General features: G+C 38.3%; 1 protein-coding gene across 26 annotated transcripts in view; it reads left to right on the top strand.

Moving 5' to 3' along the window:
• The window catches only part of PTPN5 (protein tyrosine phosphatase non-receptor type 5), a 74,293-nt gene that overhangs the window by 30,309 nt on the left and 21,930 nt on the right, over window positions 1-22,054 (top strand). For 19 of the 26 annotated variants that reach the window (XR_014946495.1, XR_014946493.1, XR_014946494.1 and 16 more), the window contains 5 exons: window positions 10,720-10,901; window positions 11,672-11,791; window positions 13,593-13,676; window positions 17,334-17,572; window positions 20,504-20,693. Coding sequence is in view for 18 of the 26 variants with exons in the window: in XM_085548628.1 (XP_085404754.1) it covers window positions 10,740-10,901; window positions 11,672-11,791; window positions 13,593-13,676; window positions 17,334-17,572; window positions 20,504-20,693 (795 nt within the window). In the remaining 8 variants the exon portion in view is untranslated. Of the gene's footprint in view, window positions 1-10,719; window positions 10,902-11,671; window positions 11,792-13,592; window positions 13,677-16,940; window positions 17,024-17,333; window positions 17,573-19,477; window positions 19,638-20,503; window positions 20,694-22,054 lie in introns of those variants that run through there. The other 7 variants (XM_085548634.1, XM_085548637.1, XM_085548636.1 and 4 more) reach the window with 4 other exon arrangements.

Genomic DNA, 22,054 nt, shown 5'->3' with positions numbered 1-22,054 from the left:
GTTAACTAACAAATTCTATTAAAGCTCTTTTCTGCTCCAGCTTTTATATCACAATAGAGTGGTAAATAATGGGTGTTTGAGACTGACCTTCAAATGAAATGATGGTCTAATTTGCTACTTTGCGAAGCTTTCAGGAGTTTAGGTGCCTTTGCCTTCTCTATATTTATCTTAAAATAAATAAATAATAACAATAAAAAAGGCCTTTTACCTCTGAGCCTGGACTGACTGAGGTGACAGAGCTGCAGGACTTGCCCCTGACTTCCTTTCAAAGGCAGTGATCTTGCTGAAATGGGTAAAAAGAACAACCACAGAAGAATCATCTATCCAGTTTGACTGGCTTTCATGAAGAAGGGAGATGCTCCTGAAAGACATTAAGTGACTTGCATTTTTATTGCTTGTTATTGTGTAGGGGCTCTCAAAATGGCTCCCTTAGCAACCTGTGCTGCCTTTTACTGCTGCGTGCTTTCTGATACTGTCAGGTTCTGAATCTCTGTGGCCAGGACACAGGAGATTGTAACATTTTCCATGGGTGTGCAGCAGCTCTTAGGTGAGGCTTCCTTTGTTCTTGAGGTTTTTCTGAGTGCTACTAAACTGCTATTCCTAGTGGAGATGTGTGAATTTGGTGATTTTAAGGCTTTTCAATTGGCAAGATTATTTCAAGATCTGTAAATGTAAAAGGTAAGTACATTGACTGCAATGTTATAATTACACACATTACCCCCTCCATTCTCCATAAATAAAAAAATAAATGTAGAAGTTGATCTTGATTAATTTCATTTATTGTATCTGCTGTAGATCACAGCACTTCTGCCTGAGCCAGTCATAAAATCTTTCTTTAAGCTCTTTAAGCTTTCTTGTGCATTCTGCTTATGATGTTCCCAGTGTAATTAATGCCATCTTCAGTAAAAGTGGTGGAGAAAGTGTGTTCTGCATTTTTGTTACCAGGAGTTGAGAGTTTCAAGGGGGGGAAAAAAAGAGAATCTTTGAGTAGAATCTGACTCCTGTAGAAAAAAAGACAGAGTTGGTGTGGAAAGTTCTGCATTTCTCCTCAAAGCTATGAATTCTGAGGCTGCTTAGTACAGATTTCACTACTTTCTGTGGAACAAAAGTTTGCATCTGAGTGTGAGAGGAGACTTGGTATGTAGAATTTGTCATCTGTTAATGCAGACGAAGTGCTCTGAACAGAATAGTAGAAATACAGTAGCGTGGATGAGAGGTATCGTTGACACAAACCAGCAGCCACACTCCATAGAGTGCACTATGGAAGGTGATTGACTATATGCACTTAAAAATAGATTAAATCCATGTTCTTAGGAGCATCACAGAAAGTTGGCACAGTGCTTTCAGCATTGGAACTAAACAGTGGGATGACATGGACTCTATTAGGATAAACTTGTTGCATTTGTGATGATCTCTATTATAAATGATATGAAATCAGGAGCTCCTGAAAAATATAAAAATGTTCTAATCAGGGCATCAAAAAACAAGGTTTTTGGACAGCTCAAATTTGTGTCGTATAGATGAGGCTGTAAAATGACTTGCTGTCCTTCCATCTTCAGGATAAGGAAATGGTGTGAGACCTTTGATACCTGTGGCAGTGTGAGATTTTAACAGCATACCTTCTTGGCAGCTCTGCCTCCCACAGAAACATCAGGCATGTTTCCTGCTTCTGTAGGACATCTAATCACATTCAAATCCTCTTCAGAATGATCAAGGTAACTAAGAGCATGTCCACACTGATTTTGTACAGAACATAACTCTGTAGGCTGGCTGATACCAGCTGGAAGCAGACACACAGTGTTGATGCAGGACCTAGATCTGAAATGATGTCTTCACATAGCTTTGCTAACAATCTTGTTGGACATACTGGTTAATGTCAGCTGTTGCTAAGATAACTTGGCATGAGATAGTGGCATGTAGGGGGTAGCCATCTTCTTGGATCAAGCAAAACCTTGGGACGCAGGCACCTGCAAGTGTTTCACTGCTTTAACTTGTTTTGTGGAGAGACAGAAGCTCTTGACTACAGACAAGTGGTGCAAAAATTCTCCCAGAATAATTGCAAAACTTATCATAAGCATGTGCTTTTTTTCTCACCTACTCTGACATAGATCTATAATAACTTGTGCCTGTCTGCTTATGTATCTAGACAAAACATTGCCCTGTGCACGTTTCCATCTTAGGAAAGATGAAAAGGCAAACTGTTGGGGTTTTCTGTGGTTTGTTTTTTTTTTAGCTACTTAAAGCTTTGCATCTATGTTGATGAGCACTACACACACACACACACACTCTTGTAGATTGGATTTAAATAAACATGGTGAACTACTACCTGCTTCTAGGAGTAGTCTTGGGTTTTGTGCTGTAATGTGGTTAGCTACGAGAAGTTAACAGGATTATTATGCATCTCACAGTGTCCTTGAAGATTCTGTAATTACAGATGTAGGAGAATACTGAACTGGAATCAGTAGCATTTTATTTTGTAGGCTTTGCGTTTGTGCCTATAATGGAGTAGCTTTGGGTGGTAATAGAGATAAAATTAAATGTGGACATCCTGTTTCTATCTGTTTACACTCTTATCTAACCAACTGGTTATTCTGGAACCTAAATGATAATACCTGAATGATAGAATTGTTTCTCGAGGAAGCTAACCAGTTCAAGCATAGCCTTTTAAAATACATGAAAGAAAGTGAAGTGCTTATACTTGCAGTAGTACCCTTGAGGCTTGAGGCGCATATGAGGTTTGTGACTGAAGACAATTGTTAAGACTGTTCTTGATGCAATTTTCTTTGCTAGGGAATAGTATGTCATTGGAATAAATGTTGAATGTGTAGTGGCTTTCCTAAATGTTTTTGCTGAAGGCTCCAGGGCATAAGATTTCAGTCACTTAGTAAGGCTGTATGTGGCCCATGTGCTGGACATGCCTGCTGTAGTTAATGGTGTGAAAGTGATCATTTGGATTTGAACAGGGAGAGTTGATTTTCCTGCCTCAAAAGAGGATTAAACACTTTACAGCAAAATCTTCATTTTTCTTGCTCTGTTGATAGTTCTTCCCAGCTATATTGCCTATGCAAGGCTGAACCATCATCAGTCAAAGCAGTAGTTCTTTAACTGTGGAATTACAGAGCTGCTATGTGAATTCCAATTTTTGCTGTTAAATGGTGTTTTCTGGCTGGGACACCAACTCAGCTGAAAGTCAACTTGCAATGTGCTTGTGAAAAACACGCCCCACCCCCCACCCCACCCCCAAAATAAATAAATAAATTATTACTAGGCACTTGAAAAACTTTGACAGAAGAAAACAGCATAACAAAGAAATGTTTTTTTATACATATTTCAAAAATGATGTCAATTGTTCAGTAGTAATCAGAAGGAACTTCTATAGAGGGGTTAATAGGAAAAAAGGTTATACAGAAAATAAGAACTGACAAAAGAAGCTTTGAATAGAGCCCTGATTGAAAGATAGCAAATGCTAATTATGTGTGGGCGTGATGGAAGTTAATATTCACAGCCTCTGCCCACCAAGGGTCTGCATTCACTTTTCAAGTGCAGTAATTTGACGCTATTTAATATTTTAATTGTTTTGAACCAAACACTCCTCTAGGAGCCCTGGCTGCCATGAGAAATAGTGTATCTTTTAACTTGACAGGTTTCCCAGGAGAAAAGGACGCTACATAACAACACATCCTTTCTTTCAGACCTGTAAGCATTAATAGATCTTTCAGTAATAAACCTCTTGTGTATTTGATTTAATAGTAGGAGTGTAAGATTTATGTGAGGGCAAGGGCATAACTAACTTTCCATTAGAAATTCAGGGCAACTCCCCCACTATTAGTAGAAGCATGGTGATTTATATGCAGTATTGGAGGAAAATGAGACCCGAGCAGATGGTGCAGTAGCTATCATATACTTTCCATTTGGTTCCTCTATTTAACAATCTCTTATTATTTCTGATGGTTCCTACTGTTTCATCTTTACTGAACTGAGAGGTCTACCTTTCTAGAGCAAACAGCTGATGATTTTACTTTCCTCTCAGTCCTGTGTAAGAAGGGCTTACACCTGAGCTAGACTCTTGCCAGCAAAGGGTGTTGTGAGCTGATTTGCCTTTTCAACTTTCCTATAAATGATTACAGACTAGAGATGGAGTGAGATGATCAAGAATTACCAGATGATAAATTTATCATACTAGATGGTCTTGTATTAAGCAGCCAGTATTGTTGTGCAGGGCTCCATGTCTGGGAAGAGCGCTATTAAGAGTATCTGGTTTTACTTAGGCTGGAAGAGTTTGGCAGCAGCCCAAACAAGGTTTCTGAGTCTCACCCTTCCAGTGCAACAGTCTCTGATGACAGGCTGCATCCTTCCCCCTTCAGCAACGACTTCATAGACCAGAAAAACTCTTTAATTTATTTGGAACAACTGACTTACAGAAGCAAGGAACATTTTTCAGTTTTGCTTTTCTCTTTCATGTATTTCTTTTCCCCTCTGTCATATTTTTTCATGAACTATTTCTTGAACCAAATGATGAGCTCAAGAGATGAACTTAGGGAAGAGTTCACACAGAAAGGCATATTGAAAAGATGTCACTAAACTCTTTGCACTTTCTAGACTTGTTTTGTCTTTGCACTTTCAGGCCTGTGGAACACAAGTAAACCTTCAAGTGAATAAGCTTGTATCAGAAGAATTACTGAGAAAAGGGTACAAACGTTCACAAGGAGACTATTTATGAGAAGTGAAAAACAGTCTTATTTTCTCAAGTGCTAGGTCTACCTTTGAAAACAAAATTATCTAGTTCTTAATTTTTCTACTGGATATGAGCAGTAAGAGTAGTCTAAGAATCATAGAATTATATCATAGAATGGCTTGGGTTGGAAGGGACCTCAAAGATAATCTCATTCTAACACCCCTGCCATGGGCAGGGTTGCCTGCCACTAAATCAGGCACTAGATCAGATTTCCCAGGGCACCATGTAGCCTGGTTTTGAACACCTCTGGGAATGGGACATCTGCAGTCTCTCTGGGTAGTCTTTTTTCAGCACCTCACCACCGTCTCTGTGAAAAATTTCCCCAACATGTAATCTAAATCTTCTCTCCTGTAGTTTAAAACCATTTTCCCTTGTCATATTGCTTTCTATCCTTGTAAAAAGTTGATTCCCTTCCTTTTTATAGCTCCCTTTAAATATTGAAAGGCTGTAATTGAGGTCTCCTTGAGACCTTCTCTTCTCTACATGGAATAAGCTAAGTTCCCTCAGTCTGTCTTCATAGGTGAAGTGTTCCAGCCCTCTGAATATCACCGTGTGCTTCCTCTGGATCCTCTCCAAAAGCTTGACATCTTTCCTGAGTTGTGATCCCCAGGCCTGGATGCAGTGCTCCAGGTGGTGCTTCACAGTTATCCTGGCTTAGTCTGAAAGTCAGTTTCAGAGGTGCTTTTTTGGAACAACTTTTCAAACTGGGAATCTTCTGGGATTTTTTTTTTTTTTTCTGTGTGACATTAAAAGTTGAAGCATTTAAAAATCTGATTAAATTATTATGGAAATAATATTTCTTTAAATTTGTCTATTCAGCTGTACTGACTAACATAGTAGACACCTATACCCAACATAGCAATGATAAACAGGTATCTCTTTTTCACTCTGAAATTTATCAGATAGTAAGTGATGTTGACTCCTGTTGTAGCTTTCATAGAAATCAATCATAAGAAAGTGGCTAAGATATTTTTTTCAAATTATTCAGTTTAAAGAAGGAATTGGGGCTGATTGACATTTCCACTGCAGCAACTCAGCTAAAGATAACCTTCAGAGCTGGGATCTATCCAGAAGGTATTGGCACTTGTCATTGTGGCAGTTCACTGTGACAGCCAGGCAATTGCTTCTCAGTGTCTGTTGAACTGTTGAGAAAAATGATCACAGCCATCTTGAAAACTCTTTTAAGTCAGTGAAAAGAAGGAAAGCCGTAAGTTTGATATGAAGCCCCAGATTAACAGAACAAGTCAAAAGGGGCATTTAATCAGTGTGCGATTGAGAATCAGATGAGATCTGCTGTTTGTTCACTGGCCAGTCTCTTGCAGAAGAAGAGAGGGAGGCAGTTTATCTCGCGATCTGATGTTTCTCTTTTCCATCCCTCTCTAACAGTTTGTAGGCTTGCTCTTATACATGACCCTGCAGTATCATAATAATGATCCTGGGTGAACATGAACATTTTTTTCTTGCTTAACCTCTTTTTTTTCTCCTCCCACCCATCCCAGATGAAGTGGCAGGTGGACTGAGTGGGAGCAGTGTGAAAATGAATGCAGAGAAAATGTGTGACTCAACAGTTCAGCAGGGAGCTGCTGAGTGGAAAGGCAACTATTCTCCTTGCATACTCTGGTAGCGGGTTCCTGTTCTTTCAGAGATGAGAATAGGCCACTTATGGATGGAGCTTTACAGCTCACTAGCAGGGAAAAGGGCTGTGTATTCTTTTAGCAGAACTTAAGTCAAGTAGAGAAGAAATTTGTCTATAAGTCATTTAAAAAACCTTACCAGTGAAAGGGGAGAGGTAGTGGACTAGAAATACATAGAACTCAGTTTGCTGCCTGGTTTGATTGCTTTTCTGTTTGACTTTCCTCCTTGTTTTCTTTTCTCTTGATACGTCTTCATTTTGGTAATCACATTGCTTTAAGCAGCATCTGTATTCTACCAACTTGTTTCTTGGTCCAGAAGCTTATTATTCTGTTTTCATCCTTCTCATGCATCATTGTGTTGCAAGCAAAACAGGGAACGTCCTCTGAACTGGTATCTTTCTCCTAGAGCTCTGTTTCCTGAGTGGATGAGCTGTTCTATTACACTCCAGCACAAGCTACATCATGTTCATGTGCACTCTGAAGTACCTCATTCATCTTAGAAGTGTCTTGACAGTATCTGGATTTCCCTGCAATCAGTGTCTCGTGACATAGATTTAACGTGATATATAAGTACACAGCCGGACTATGTCCTGCATACATAGTTTCAGTGCCTGTGAAAACAAGCTTTGCAGGCTCATGTCGGTAGAACATGTTCATTTACTATTCTCTAATTGATGGCAGGTCTCCCTAACAGCTGGATGGAAATCTGACACAATAATTTCAATAGATTACTTAAAGATAGAGAGGCTATATGTAAATTTAGGACTGTGATATAAAATGTTGTTAATTTTGCTGACTATGAAGCATAGCTGGCACATTCATGATTTTCAGTGCTTCCTGACTCCAGTCCCGTTGTTGGATGTAAATTACTACCAAGCACAGCTATCATGAAGATGTAGGCAAGCTCAGAGGGATATGGATCCTCCTCACACATAATGCATGCATGGGACAGTTCACTTGAGCTCCTTACAGCTTGCTGACTGCTGGAGCTAGAGAGCTGGCAGTGTAGGTGAAGCCATTTCTCTCTTTTAGCTTGTGCATCTAGGATGTGGCTCAACTCAATTCCCTGTCTATTCCTGTCCTGCCCAAAGATACCTCCCCTTAGCGTGGAACAGCACCCTCACTAAGAAGTGAGCGGAGTGGATGGTCTTTCCTATTTTTCTTGGTTGTGTTTGCCCTGTGTTTCCTAATCATTACGAAATACAGCCTAGATGCATGATCGTGGTTTATTTTTTGGCAACTTGTACTGATGGCTGTATTTAGGAAAAGAATGTAAGATGGGTACTTCACTTAGTTTGACTGAAAGATCAGGAGTGATATTTAAGTTTATGGTGCTATTTTGAAATTTTAAGTTGCTTTAATAAGCCATATGCTTGATACAGATGTCTGAGACATTTTAGTTACCAATTGATTTTTCTAGCAAACGTAGCCCTGTGTCAAAGGAGAAGTATTGGTGGAAAATAAATCCATATTTCCTTGATGTAGAAATTCATAAGGCTGTCATGTGGATGTTGCATTCTGGTGTCAATCAAATCACTATCAAAGTAAGGCTTAATAGGTTTCTTCTGGATGGGGAGTCATTCTCATCAGCTGTCTCAAGACCTTTGCACTGACCTTGAAGCAAGAAAACTTTATTGATGTCTCACTCGTATTACCTAATCTGCACAGTGAAAGAAACCAGAGCCTGATAGGGAAAATACTACAGCAATATAGGATTGTCATATAAAGTTGAATAATTGAAATATTATTTAAAGCTGATATAGTGAAATCAATACAAAATCTTAGGTGTGCATCATTATGTTTGTAAAAATCATCTGTGATTTGGAATAGTAATTTTTTTGTAGTGAACTTGAATTAATCCGGCTTTAATTCTTTCTTTACTCAATACAATCTTAATGTGTACATTTAAGCACATGGATTCTGACATTTCTCCATTATCTGTGTACTTGACTTGGTGTCTCTGATTTTTATTTTTTTATTTTTTACTGTATTAGTGAAAGGAAACTGTTGGCAGTAGATAAACAATAACATTTCAGCAGGAGTCCTTGGCTCTTAGGTTCATGGAGCACATCTCTACCTCACAGAGTAGAAATGATAGAAGTAATCTATTGTACTTCATATCGGGCAGTCACTCATAAGAAAAACATTTCTCCCAACATTGTTCGTCTGTTGCTAGACAACAATGGAATTCTGGGAATTGGGCTTCTTGGCTCTGGAGAGGCATAGATCCCCATGGTTACAGATCTAGCACTCTCCTAACTTTGACGTCTTTGTTCCAAAGGTGCGTGGTCAAGTGGCCTTAACATCGTCATTTAGAGTCAGGGTTCTGTTTCCAACTTAGGCAGAAGTGGCCTTGTAAAATCTCAGGTTCTAACAGGTATGAAAAGTAGAAATTATATTTACCTGCATAAGAAGATGAATGAGCTTTTGGTCTGTCAAAAAAAAAAAAAGTATTTCAAACATTGAGTTTATAAGAAAGAATTGAAAGCTGAGCTTCAAATCTCTGTTCTCTGTTGTCTTCCCAAATGTATTTTATTTCTGCTTTGCACATATTTTAGTGAAGCTTTTGGAAGGTGTATTCAACAAAAGCCATCACTAAGGTTTAGAAAAATAATTAGTTAATGGGTTCATCAGCCATTCTCGGGGACTGAGGTGCATTATTTAAAGCTGCTGGAGGAAAAGTAGGATCTTCCTACTTCATCTTCCAGCATTATAGATGTACAGATGAAAATGAAATTTACCACTGTGAGAAATACAGGCTGGAATTGTTGATGTTATTTTTACATTTTTTTGTTGCATATAATTCTATGATTTATTGGCATATGTTTAATATGAAAATGATGTTATTGGTGCTGATTGCTGTGCTGTCTTCCCTGGCTAACAGTCTACCAGCTAATTCCAGTGTATACCTATGGTGTACAGCTTACGTAGCTGAGATTTGCATTTCTATATACATATCTAGATTTGCATTTTTGTGCTTCCTGAGAAATACCTGCAAAAAGATGATGAAAATAGCTACCCAGAACCACTTATACCCATCATATCCTTCTTAGGCTATTCCCCATCATAAAGTGAGTGCTGATAGTTTGAATATAAGAAATAAGTAACCTGATGTTTTGCATAAGTACTGGATAATACACACTTACAACCTTTTTTGTTTGGGGCAGCTATGGGAATAAAGAGCATTGCAGGAAGCCATGAATGTTTCCCAAGCACCTTGTTCTTTTATGCAGGGTGTCATAAAGTCTGTCATAAGGGGAGAGAAAACACCCTCAGAGTGGGAATAGGAAGCTCTTGGAAATTAACAACCTATGTTACTGTCTGCTGTCGTGATATAGTCTTTTAGAGATTAAATGGTGTATTTCCCCAAATCTTTGTCATACTGATGGACAGAGTCTCCACTGACACCATGAATGTTTCATTTGCCTAATTCAAGCTGTGCCTCATTTATAGGTGCTTTTCTGACATAATAACTATTCTGACACATTTAGAGAAATACCTGAAGAGAGCATTCTGTAGAAACCTCACCTCACAAACCACAGGAAGGCCAACGATGTTGCCATTATCTGGAGTACTCATGGCTGGCTTTGGCTTAAGGATAATGTTGATAGGGCAGGCAACCTTGGAGTTTTGCTCATGTGGAAAGATGTAGATCACTAGTTCTTACTTCAGATGGTCCTGCTCTTTTATCTAATTATTATCTTAATTATTGTCTACACATTATGTTTAAAATACTGCTGCTGAGGTGTTCGCTGCACCAGTGCATATGTCCATTGAATGAAATAGCACTATAGTGTTATCAAATAACTCCTAAATACAAATCCATCCAAGAAGTAAGTTACTATAATTTGTCTTTTATTAGTGCCATAGGACACCTAGCCAAAATCTGGAGCTATGGAGATGCATGTGAGCATGGGTCTCTGTCTCAGAAAATTTTAATCACATTAGAAAAAGAGAAATAATGGGAAAGGAAGAAACTGAGGTAGGGAGGGACAAAATGCCATCATGTGGCTGGGACTAGGAAGTAGCACAGATGGTTACTTTTAAAGAGTAGAAAACAAAGAGGTACAGCAATGTAAATGAAAATGTATTAACAACAAAGCCTAGAATCTGCACCTCCGGAAAGAAAGGGGAAAATAATTTATCCACCCACACTCACTTTTTTCTGACGAAGGCAGGTGAATACAGCTCCGCTTATAGACTGTGACGCTCACAACCCTGAGCTGCACTTACTGAAGCAGAACTGAGAGGTAACCATCGTCTTTAGGAAAACAATAGCTCTTACAGCCTCCGCAGTGGTTGCAGGGTTATGTACTATTCATTCCCTGCACATGTTATTTCCATGTGAAGGTCTTTCCAATCCAGCTGTGATGGAGTCAATGGATGAAGCTGAAGGGCAACAAGAACAGCTCAACAGGAAGGAGCAGTCCCTTATAACCTCCCAGAAAACTGCGCTGCTCGCTTGGGGTGCTTGGTGGAATGGATTAATGACTGGAGACAGCATGTATCTGTTTGTCCTCTCTCAGATACTGGTAAGGAAGCTTGTTGTCACTTTGAAATGATGGACCACTTCTTATAAGCTTTCTTGATGTTGGAGGATTCACGGTGGACATAACAGTGGACTTAACTTTAGATGTCTTATTTCTGCAGCCACCTCCCACACCCTTGCTTTGCTAACAGCCCCTTCCTTTGGGGTAAATAACAGTCTTATTGAAAAACGATATGAATACTGCGTCCTTTTTAAAGTCCCTGTGTGCCCTTTGAGATAGGAAGTGCATTCTGTGAGAGCACTAAATATAATATTACTGCTTTTGTTATTTTGTGTTAATTGTGTAGTGTACAGCAACCTTAAGTGACTGAAATGAAATGCTTCAGCATGTATGTGTTCATAGGGATAAATATTTGGACATAGCTATTTGTGAGAGCTTTGTGTGAGATAGATATTTTAATAATATAAAAAGTTCACTGAATTTCAGTTTTGATTTAGAAGTAGTAATCCTGAAAATTCAGAAGTCAGAGGGATCTCTGCTCTTTAGAGGGATAGTCATTTTGCTTGTGTAGATCAGAGTAAGCTTTCTGTTCTCATTGATAAGCATCTAGATCATGCTGGCTGAGCATTTATCATTCAGTGTTTCTACTTTCGTTAAGTTAAAGTCAGAAAAATACCTGAATTCTTATAGCAACAATGATGATCAACATAAAATCAATGACAAGTAAATTAGTTAATTATGCAGTCTTGAAATGAAAATCAATGTACAATGAGGAGAATTCATTATTGTTTTTTTTCTGATTGATTGCACAGCTTCTCTGCATGATGCTGTGGTACAGCACTTATGGGACCATCTCAGCAACTCAGAATGCCTTTGACATGCTGTCTTACTTGCTTACCCCATTTGAACTATTCTTGTCAGATCAAGGGGTGGTAAGTGTCTTTGCTCATCTCTCTGTTGGTATGGTTGATGTTAGTAGCCTTAGTCAATGCTTCCCTTATGTCTTCAGACTACACTTGTAATACATATGTATTGCTAATAATGTTGTAACTGTGCATTGTGTGTGTGTGTGTGTGTTCTGAAATAGTGAAAAGTGTTTTCTGAAAATAGATCCGTATTTTGTCTTTAAAAAGCAGGGCCAGCTTTTTGGCTATGATGTTAGACAAACATAGAATTTTTATTCATAATGTGCAAATTATTGCAAATGAAACACATTGAGAGATCAGCCTTATAATGCTCCGTCTGCATGAAGGGAGAGCATGGAACTCCATTTATTAGGACAGATAGAAGCTTAAATTCTTGGAAGAATGGATGAATCCACACAAAGGATGCAATCTGTGAAATGCTGAGTAAAAAAAAAATAAATCTGTTTTTGTTCAGTTTAAAGCATATCTGTACATGTAAGACTATTTCAGGTATATTAAGTGTAGAAGTACAATTAAATCTACAAAACTACCACAGTAAAATTGCTTTGCTTCTCACCATGGCATAGTGACACAGATACTAGTATAATTCATTTGATTAATTACTGGGCTAATTATACACAGTGCAGATTTTGCTATTGTGGACATCTCACCATTAACTAAGTGGTGAGCAGCTACTTAGAAAAGTCAGGAGAAATATAACTGCCTTCAGAATGTTTGGGTTCACTGTACGTAATCCTTGTAAAGGAAGCTACGCAGTACAGATAGGAAATCAGACTCAGACCTCTTGTGGCTGAAGCACAGCAGAGACTGTTTTCTATATTCCCTTAACAGTGTTTGAGCTGCATGTCACTTGCTCTCCTCTTTATTTAAAAGAAGCACTTTGTCCTTGCATTTCCTATGATGCATAATCAACACTCTTTACAGAGCATTGCTTATGTCTAATTTTCTGTCAGTCTATCAGTAACAATTTTTTTTTCTTGCATAAAACCACCAATTTTTGGAACTTTGACTTAAAATGAATGTTCTGTGAGTTCAGCATGGAGTGAAGTTATTTGTAGAAAGCACCACAAGAAGACCTAAGTGTGCTTCTGTGCAGATGTTCATGTATATCTTTAAAAGTTAATTATTATAGCACTATTCACCATATAAATTTAGACTTGAAAACAGTAAAGGCAAACAAATTTGATGTTTAATAAACAAACAAGCTCTTCGCTATGAATTTTCTCTGGCATTACTAGTAGATCAGAAATATTAAATTTCCTTGCCTGCTGAAGCCTGTTAAAATAATATTTTGTGTGTAGTACTGAGAATAAGGATGAACTCTGATGTACTTGAATATGGCTAGAACTGTGGTGTGAATTTCACTGCAAGTGAAGTGCTGTGAATGAACCTGATGACCTGAAGTCCTCTGTGGCTGGGTTTTATGTAAGAATCTATAAACACAAGAGCAATACTAAACATTGTTCAAAGCATTCCGCCAGGGGATAAAATTAAACTGACGTGGGCAAAGAAATATGGAAACAGGCTGTAAAATTCAGTACTGATTCCAAGTCTCAGTTTTGGGAATATATAAGGTGAGGACATGTTCGTTTTTCTGCAACAATCCTTCACAATGGAAACCACCTTAAGATGTGGTTTGAATTTTAATCATCTTGAAAGCCTGGCATTTTTGTGTTGTTCATGTTGGCAGCTTTAACAGATGTGATTAGTCTACATGGAAAATCCAAGAACGGATAAATATCAAGAACATGCAGATGTTATACTGTGTCTTAAAGCAATATATGACATCAATTGTGTTGTTTTGCAGGATCTGACTAGAATCGGAAATGTTGTGGTATCATATATCCTGCTATCCTTAGCTTCTCTAGGACTGCTACTTGTTGGATCTCTGGTAAGTACAATACTGTGCAAGCTGTTTTGTGCCCTTTCCTGGTGAGATTTTGTAAGACAACTAGTTTACCAGAAGTTATTGATGTTATGCTCAGGATGATTTTAAAGCAACACCTTCAGGACTATTTTCCTATGATTACTCGCATGATTTACATAGAGGAATCATGACTACTTTTATCCTTACTCAATTTCTTGATTAACTGTGGATTACAGTGGTAGTTTTTATTTTCTTCATCTACAGATGGGCTGGTTGTTTTCATTTAGAATAGAAAGCATGTGGTCCAGTAAAGGAACCATCTAAAGTTGCTGCCTTAAGCAGAGCATCTGTTGTCTGAAATGGTAGAAGGAGCTGTTGCAGAGCACCAGTATACTTACCAGAGTAATGCTCTTGTAAATAGATATAGGCCAAGACCCCAGGTGCAGGACAAGATTAGTGGCATGACTACCATTAACCTAGTTAACTGACAACCACTGGGGAGCAGGAGGATTGTACTGCTTTTCTCCACTGTGTAAATGTCACAAAGGAATGCATTAGATGGAAAGGCTGGGGAAAATTCTTTCATTTTAGGGAGCTATAATTGAATATGACATTTCTTACCCCTCTATATTCTGTTCAGGTGGGAATGCAGGTAGAAAATAATCATCTTCTGTCCTTACAGCAGAATATTTTCAGGCCTCTCAGGAAGCTGAAGTCATGCAATGTGCATACTGTTTGAGTGATATGCAACGTAATGAAGTATATCTTAGAATCATACTTTAGTTGGAGGGGACATCTGGAGTTGAGTTTGCTAATCCAACATCTGGTTTGAGGCAGGGCTGCTAGCAACACTTAGGAATGTAGCCAAACATTTTTCTACATGTGTTTTGAAAACCTCCAGGGAAGGAGATGTATCACCTCTCTAGATATCAATGCTTTAACAGTATGACACACTTGGGGAAGAAGTTTATTTTAATGCCTGATTTCCCATTCTGTATCTTGTGGCCATCGTACCTTGTGGTATCAGCTGTATGAAGGGTCTGGCTGCATCGTCTTTGTAGCTGCTCTTTAAAATTGCAGTATTATAACGCTGGAACACAATACACACCCTGTGCAGCCAGAGCAGTGGTTCATCTTTCCCACTATCTTCTCTCTGACAGTGACATTAGGAGAGCATATTAGAGAGCATATGAACCTGATCTCTTCCTTCTTGATACCTTTGTCTCCTCTTCCCAGGTCATGCTGAGCAGCAATTTGAAAAAATCTCTTTTTGCCAGTGTTTAAAGAATAAGTGTAAAATAGTCATTAGCAGAACACTGGAAATGATGCAGTGATATACCTAAACAGGATTTCTGAAATACTAGCCTAGTAGACAACAGTTGTATGAAGACAGTTTCCTTCTTTGTCTCATCTAAGGATTTTTCGTTTCATTTTGCTTGTTGTTTTTGCTGTTTTTCCTATGGTTTTTAAGTGACGTGTTGCGAAGAAGCCTCATTGAAGAGGTGTTTTATATTGTGGAGTGCCATAATAATTAAATATTTAATTCCCAAATGTGCTCTTCTTTCTTTGTTGATGGACCTGACACACTAGTCTCTAGCTAACATGCATGCTAGATGGCATATCAATTAAAACACCTTATGTATTTTCTTATTTAGCAACTGTGATTACTCACACTAATGCCTTAGTAGCTACCTAGGAAAGGGAGGATAAATGCTTTCTTATGGAGCTACTTTGTTGCCTTAATCTTAAAGCAATAACTAATGGGACACCTAACAGTGCAGAGAAAAGGATTTTCAGAAGAAAGATGAGGAGAACTGGAGCCCTTTCTTGTCTGTGCATATGGTAGTTCTTATTTGCATCAGGTGATCTGTGGCTACGATTCACATGGGGCAAAATATTCAAGAGAGTAGATATCAGCTGAAGTTTGATGTGCTTTTCTGAGAATATCCAGACACCAGAATGTATTGGAAGCTTACTGGTCACAGTGAAAATAATAGGCTGGGTAGTGTGCTTGAGGTTTGTGTTAGTGATGCTCTCTGTTTTGTACATTGTGTAGCACTGTGTGAAGGTCCAGCAGTTGTGGAGGACCAGTGCAGAGCTGTAGTCCCCGTGAACAGCTTTTCAGAGTAACAGCAGTGTTATCCAGTAGTACCAAGTTACTGAGCAGATAAACACTTCACATTGTGAAATGCTTAGAAATTAGACTTCTGGTATGTGGAAAAAGTCATGGCTAGTACCATGGGACTGCCAAACTCTAGAAGGTGTCCTAGGGAACAAAAATGGAATCAGATATTCAAGCTTCTTGCTTGTTACCCAGCAGGCCAGAAGCAAAGGGCAGGCTTTTTTTTTTTTTTTTGACTAGGCCACTAATTTACATCAGTTTATCAATCATGATTCTTTTTGCATTTGTAATTGCTGCTTGTTCTGATCAACTGAAACAAAAGCATTTTGTTTGCAGTAACTGTCAACTGAATACTGCTTCTTTGTGAGAGTCTAACAATCTCTCAAACTCACTGTAGACAGAAATGAAAACTTGCTTCACTTCTTCCTCTGAGTCTAGAGAATGAAAGCATGTGAAGACTTATGGAAGAATTTCTGTTGAAAACCCTGCACAAATTAACAAAACAAATTTGACCTTTTTTATTGGCATATTCTCTAGATTCAACTGCCTACTTAAAAGCCATTTAGGAAAAGTACAGAAGGGAATTTACCTTGGAAAATGCTGCTGCTTAGTTTCAAAAGGGTATTTGTCTGTGCAGGACACTTTGCATGACACTTAGCCTGAATGATACTGCTCCTGCTTCAATGCTGGAGGGATGAAATTGGCCTAATGTTTCAAATTTTGGAATTCAGAAGAGAACTTGATGTTTTTATCTGAGATCTCTACATAGGATTAAACACTCAAATGATAATATCTCAGAATCATTTAGCTTACCACATATTTGTGCAAAACAATATGGTAAGATATTTTCTTAGGTATACACCATTTCAAACCCCTAATTAATGTATAATACTAAATTGTAATATTGTGTTTGTCCTAGAATTTCACAGGATTTATTATTATATGACTATATTATGTTTAAATCTGACAATTACATTGCAAAACATGCTTCACCAATGGCAGAAAAATTATTTAGGTGTTCTGAGCCTCAAACAAGTTACATCAGACTTAAGACCTACAAAAAATGATTGGCTTATACGTGAATTTAGACTACAGTACCAGATAATTAAAGATGCGCAGCTCAGAAAAATGGTGTTTACCTTAAATCAAGTGTATCTACGTTTTAGGTGGAAAAGAACATTAAGTGAGGAGAGGTGTCGTTTGTGGAATAGCACAGTACATTTTGATTTTGTAAACAAGTCTGTGAAAGGTAAGCAAGTGAACAAAAGGGCAGTGGTGTCATGTTGGCTTGCATGTGATGATCACAAGCACATTCTGCTTCCGCTGTATTCCTGAGCCTGCTCAGCTCTGTGGAAACCTCTGTGCCTGAAAGCAGATTTGAATCCTTGTAACACACCACAAAGCTATTCCTGCATAGAACGTTCCTGTCCTCTTTTATACTATCCAATTCTGATACACTATAGTGAATTAGGGTGCTGTCCTGATGACCCATCCTCTGGGTTGTATGGAAGGACTGGCATCAACCAGAAAGGTTTTTTTAAAATGTTTGTTTCCTCCAGTTTTGGCATCTGCTCAGAGCTCGTCCAGACCCCCCCTTTCCGCAACAGGAGGACAGACGTCAGTCTGTGAGCCGGCAGCCTTCATTCACGTACTCAGAGTGGACAGAAGATAAAAATGAGGATGACTTCCTAGATTTGGATCCCGTACCAGAGACCCCAGTCTTTGACTGTGTAATGGATATTAAAGTGGAGACAGATCCAGCTACACTAACGGTTAAATCCGTGGGCTTGCAAGAAAGGTAGGGTAGATGTAATGAACCAGGGGAACTCTTGGTCTCAGATTTCCTGGGCATAGATCTGTGCCTGGTAGGAAGCTTTATTGCTTTCATGAATGTCATTTTCAAATGTGGTTTTGAAGCTAAGCCTCTGCTTTATTGCCTGCCTGTTTTCAGTCCATTCCTGAATATAAAGCGTGTTAATCAAAAATCATGCAATTTCCAGATAGCACTTAACAGGTCTTATGCAGAAGTGTCACTTGTTTCCTTGGTGAGATCCATTTGTTTGATCTGTCCCTTGCCATTTCTCAAGATGGCAGCTGTATAGCATGAAATTCACTGCAGAGCAGTGAAATCTTTTACGACTGAAAGATGGATATTGTTAATTCTTCTTTTCTGCTGCTTGTACTGAAGGATTGGTCTTCACTCCAAAAGCAAACCATTGTACAAACTGTCTGCCCTGATTCTCATATGAATTGGGTTATTCAAAATGTGAATGAATTTCTTTGAACTTAATCCAGTCATGGAATTTTAGGGTGTGCTGGTGTTTACTTCTTAAACCAGAAGACAACAGAGTTTCTTGGAGAGATTCACAACTGGGAAAGAGCAGTTGTTAGACAAGAGGAAGAAAGGAGTGATGCAGTATTGTTTTGTGTTGCATTTCTCCATCTTTGCTCATACGTATTGCAGAAGGGTCACTTGTGCTGGGCAAACTTTGAAAGGCTCAGATGTATGTGAACTCCAGGGTGTGCATGTGAGGACAGGCAACGCTCAACAGAGTTTACTGAGTATTGAGTTGGACTGAACTTTGATCTACAAGATGATTTTATTTCACTTCACCAAGATAAGGGAGTGTGTGCCTTTCTTTCAGTTCTTCCATCTTAATTGGAGTGTTAACCATAATTATCATATCTAGAATTTAAAAGACAGAACTTAAATGAATTAAACAAATTATGAGTTTCCAGAGTCCACATGACGAATTAAGAGAATGTTTTAGCAGAGGTTTTTTAATTATAGTGTATGTTTAGAATGTTTTTTCTCATACTTTATTTTTGCTTACACCATATGTTCTCAGATGTCTTACTTTTTTGCATTCTTCTGGTTTAAACATGATATTCCAGTTTTGTTGTTCTCCACTATGGGCAAGATTGAAATATGTCAGTCATTTGTGCTTTGAAGCATTCCTAATCTCTTTCCACCTGTCTCTTTTTAAAAATGCTTACGTTTCCTCTTGTGTGGCAGCTATTCTTCAAGAAAGTTGCTCACTCTTTCAAGAAAAGTAGTGCATATTAAGTATTGAATTACAGTTAAAAAATCAAGGCAGAAGAGATGTGAAGTGGGATAGCAGCTTTGTGAAGCTCTCTCAGTAGGTAGAATGTGTGCACTAAGATGTAAAATAAACTTCTTTTTTCAAAATATACAGGTGCTTGTGAAACCAGACATCATTTCAGGTTTGGGCTGTGCTCAGACAGATTTCATTTACATCAAGCATTGGTCCCTCTTCCCTTGTGGTAGTGCTGTGTTAAATTATCTACCTACCCCTTTTTTTTTTTTTTTTTTTCTCCTTGTTAATCCATCCTCCTTCTCAATCTTTCTTCCATCTCATTCTTAACCACCTACACCATTAACAAGGCAATTAATTACTAGCTAAGTTCAAAGAGCACTGAATGTTATTCTTGAAGAGACAATCTCATTTCCTATGCTGAAGTAGTTCTGATATCTTTGTGTGTAGCCTCTGCTACCTTAAAAGAACTGAAAGCATTTGTTATCAAATGCAGTTATTTCTGGGGAGGGATGTAGTTAGTTGTTTAACAGCACAGGGAAGGATAGGTCAAAATATTTTGAAAAGCGCCACTAGAAGTTCAGTGTTTACCACTAGTGGTCATGTTTCATCCATAATCATTTACCCATAACTGTGAATCTTAGCAGGAGGCTGGCTGCACATTCTTTTGGAAAAACTCCTGAATCTAGAAAAGGGCTGTGATCCAAGTAACAACTTCTACCCATTTCTCTGTGAGCTGGTCATCCTTGTGTGTGTACATGTTTTTTGAGCAGCTCCTGCAAACATCTCCCAAGTAGATTTTGCCAGGTGAGTGAGTCATCAAAAACAGGTCTACTGAGTGGATGTATAGAACATTAAATCCATTAATCATCATATTGTGTGATGTTATTATGTTAAAGATGTTTGAAAATAGATTCATTGATGGCACTTGCATCTTTCTTTGTCTATGACTTGAGAATGACAGAAGCTCAGAAATGCTTTACAAATTTTCAATAAATGGTGCTGGTATTTTGACTTTTTTGTTTTGTTGTGTAGCTAACTTGCATAAATGCTACTAAAAATTCTGCACGTTATAAACAGGTATGCTCTAAATTGTTGAAATACCGGGACCTTCTTTTTATCCTTCTCGTGATATTCTGTTATAGAAAGAGAACTTTTTAGATAGAATAATTATTCATTGTTATGCTTAGCATCTCATGTATTTATTCATGTTGAACTGTAATGTTTATTCCAAGATCTCACCTTGCTGATATTGACTTGGATATTAAGAGATGGTTATTCAGTAGGATCTGGCTTGAACAAAACTAAGATATCACAGGTGAAAATCTAGATCCTACTTGTCAGTCTGTCTCTAGCTTTTCAAAAGTATTGTGTGATCTATGCAAGTATGAAAACTTCCTGCAGTTGTCTGCTCAGTGCCTTTGACAAACAGGTTGCTTCTGTTTGGGTAACAAAATGCAGTTGCCTTATTATAGACAATGCTTTGACAGTGCTGGCTTTTGACACTACTGACCTTCACATGCCAGTGTACAAAATGATCTTCTTATCTATGCAAGAAGCATCACCAGTTTTTAAAAGTTACTTTCGTCAGAACTGTATCCATTGATGATGTATACTGGCAGTGATAGGTCAGCCTGTACTGTGGTAAACAAACTGATTGCTCTGTTTTGCAGGAGGGGTTCCAATGTTTCACTCACGCTAGATATGTGTACCCCAGGCTGTTCTGAGCAAGGTTTTGGCTATATCATGTCACCACGGGAACAGTCAGCACAAGAATATCTCCAATCAGCATCAAATATTCTTACTGAAGAGGAACTGCACAAGAAGGCTCTGGATCCATTCATACTCCAGGCAGAATTCTTTGTGAGTATCTGACTCTTCTAGGAGCATCTAAAAAATGGGTTGTTGTCTGTTTTCCATGAGCCTTGCAAATATTTACTGGGGGACTAAAATTAATACATATGAATTCCACTTCCATTAGTGAAGCATTGAATCAAAACCTGAAATCCATCGTCCATCAGAAGAATGGTGTTGTCCGAGAGCCTTAAGTGAACTTGTCACTTAAAAACTGCAGAGGTGATTTTGGAAATAACTGCAAAGTCTTATTTTCACCAGACTTTTTTCTTCTTGTCCTCAATATATTACTTTCTGATAAAAAAATCAAAGTTTTCACTATATACGGAAAAGCCTAGTTTGGTATAGACATTGCTTCTTGAAATTTTGAGTCACCTTAGGCATTAAATTAGTCCAAATGCATGCTCTTTGTTCTTGAATGCTTGGCATGAACCTTTGTTCCAACTCACCTGAACATTCTCCGGATGTCTGAAGCGCAGAATGGCTAGGTCAGTCATCTAGAGCCTTAAAAAGTATGTCTTAATTTTCGTGCAGAAAAAAACTAGTATTTTACTAGCTGTTAATTGCTCTGTTGGTTGCCCTTAGGATTCTGAAGTACGTATATTTCCTTCTTTCATTCTGTCCACTGTTACTTGAGAGAAAGAACTCAGCCTTATTTGAGGGCAAAAAAAAAAATATCTACAGAGACTAAGCAAGGAGGTGAAAATTTGATTTGTACCAGTAATTAGATTAGGATAAGGACCAGATGTATTTCAATGTAGTGAACACACTGGCTTTGCATTTCGTTTGCATCTCTTCCCTAGCTGCTTGAGTCTCTGTCACAGTCATTGTTTGTAACTAACAAAAATAAATAAATAAAAATGCTGCAGAGCCTAGGAGTGTTATGTCTACTAGACGGGGCTGCATGAGATGAGAGGCAACCAGGATGCTGTCTTTGCATGCTAGAGTATTTCAGAACATCTGATCAAGAGCTGATGCAGTTAATGCTGCCTGCTCAAATATTCTCTTAAGCACAGAATTGCAGCAGAGTGGGAGGAAGATGATGTTTTGCAGTATAGCACCCCTTTCAGCCTGCCTCCGCCATGACTCTTCAAATGTCATTTGCTCTTAAGACTCTGAGATGGGAGAGATTGGACTGGTGTTTTAAAACAGGATGACTTATCTGTGTTGTTAGAACTTGCATAGTGTGCTATACAAGATGAAGAAAAGCAGCAGCAGAAAAGTAGGCAACTTCTGATTCTTTTAAAATATGTTTTATTTGTTCAAATGGAGAAATATTCACTTAGTGAGTGCATGAGTTGACTGCTGAAGATGTCCACGTGCAATTTGTACAGTCTCTGAAGCTTACTGTGGACTTCAAGCAAAGAAAA

Source organism: Coturnix japonica, chromosome 5, assembly GCF_054131305.1.
Source record: "Coturnix japonica strain WE chromosome 5, WE-NBRP24, whole genome shotgun sequence".
NCBI lineage: Eukaryota > Metazoa > Chordata > Aves > Galliformes > Phasianidae > Coturnix > Coturnix japonica.
This window is presented reverse-complemented; position numbering and strand designations above follow the sequence as displayed.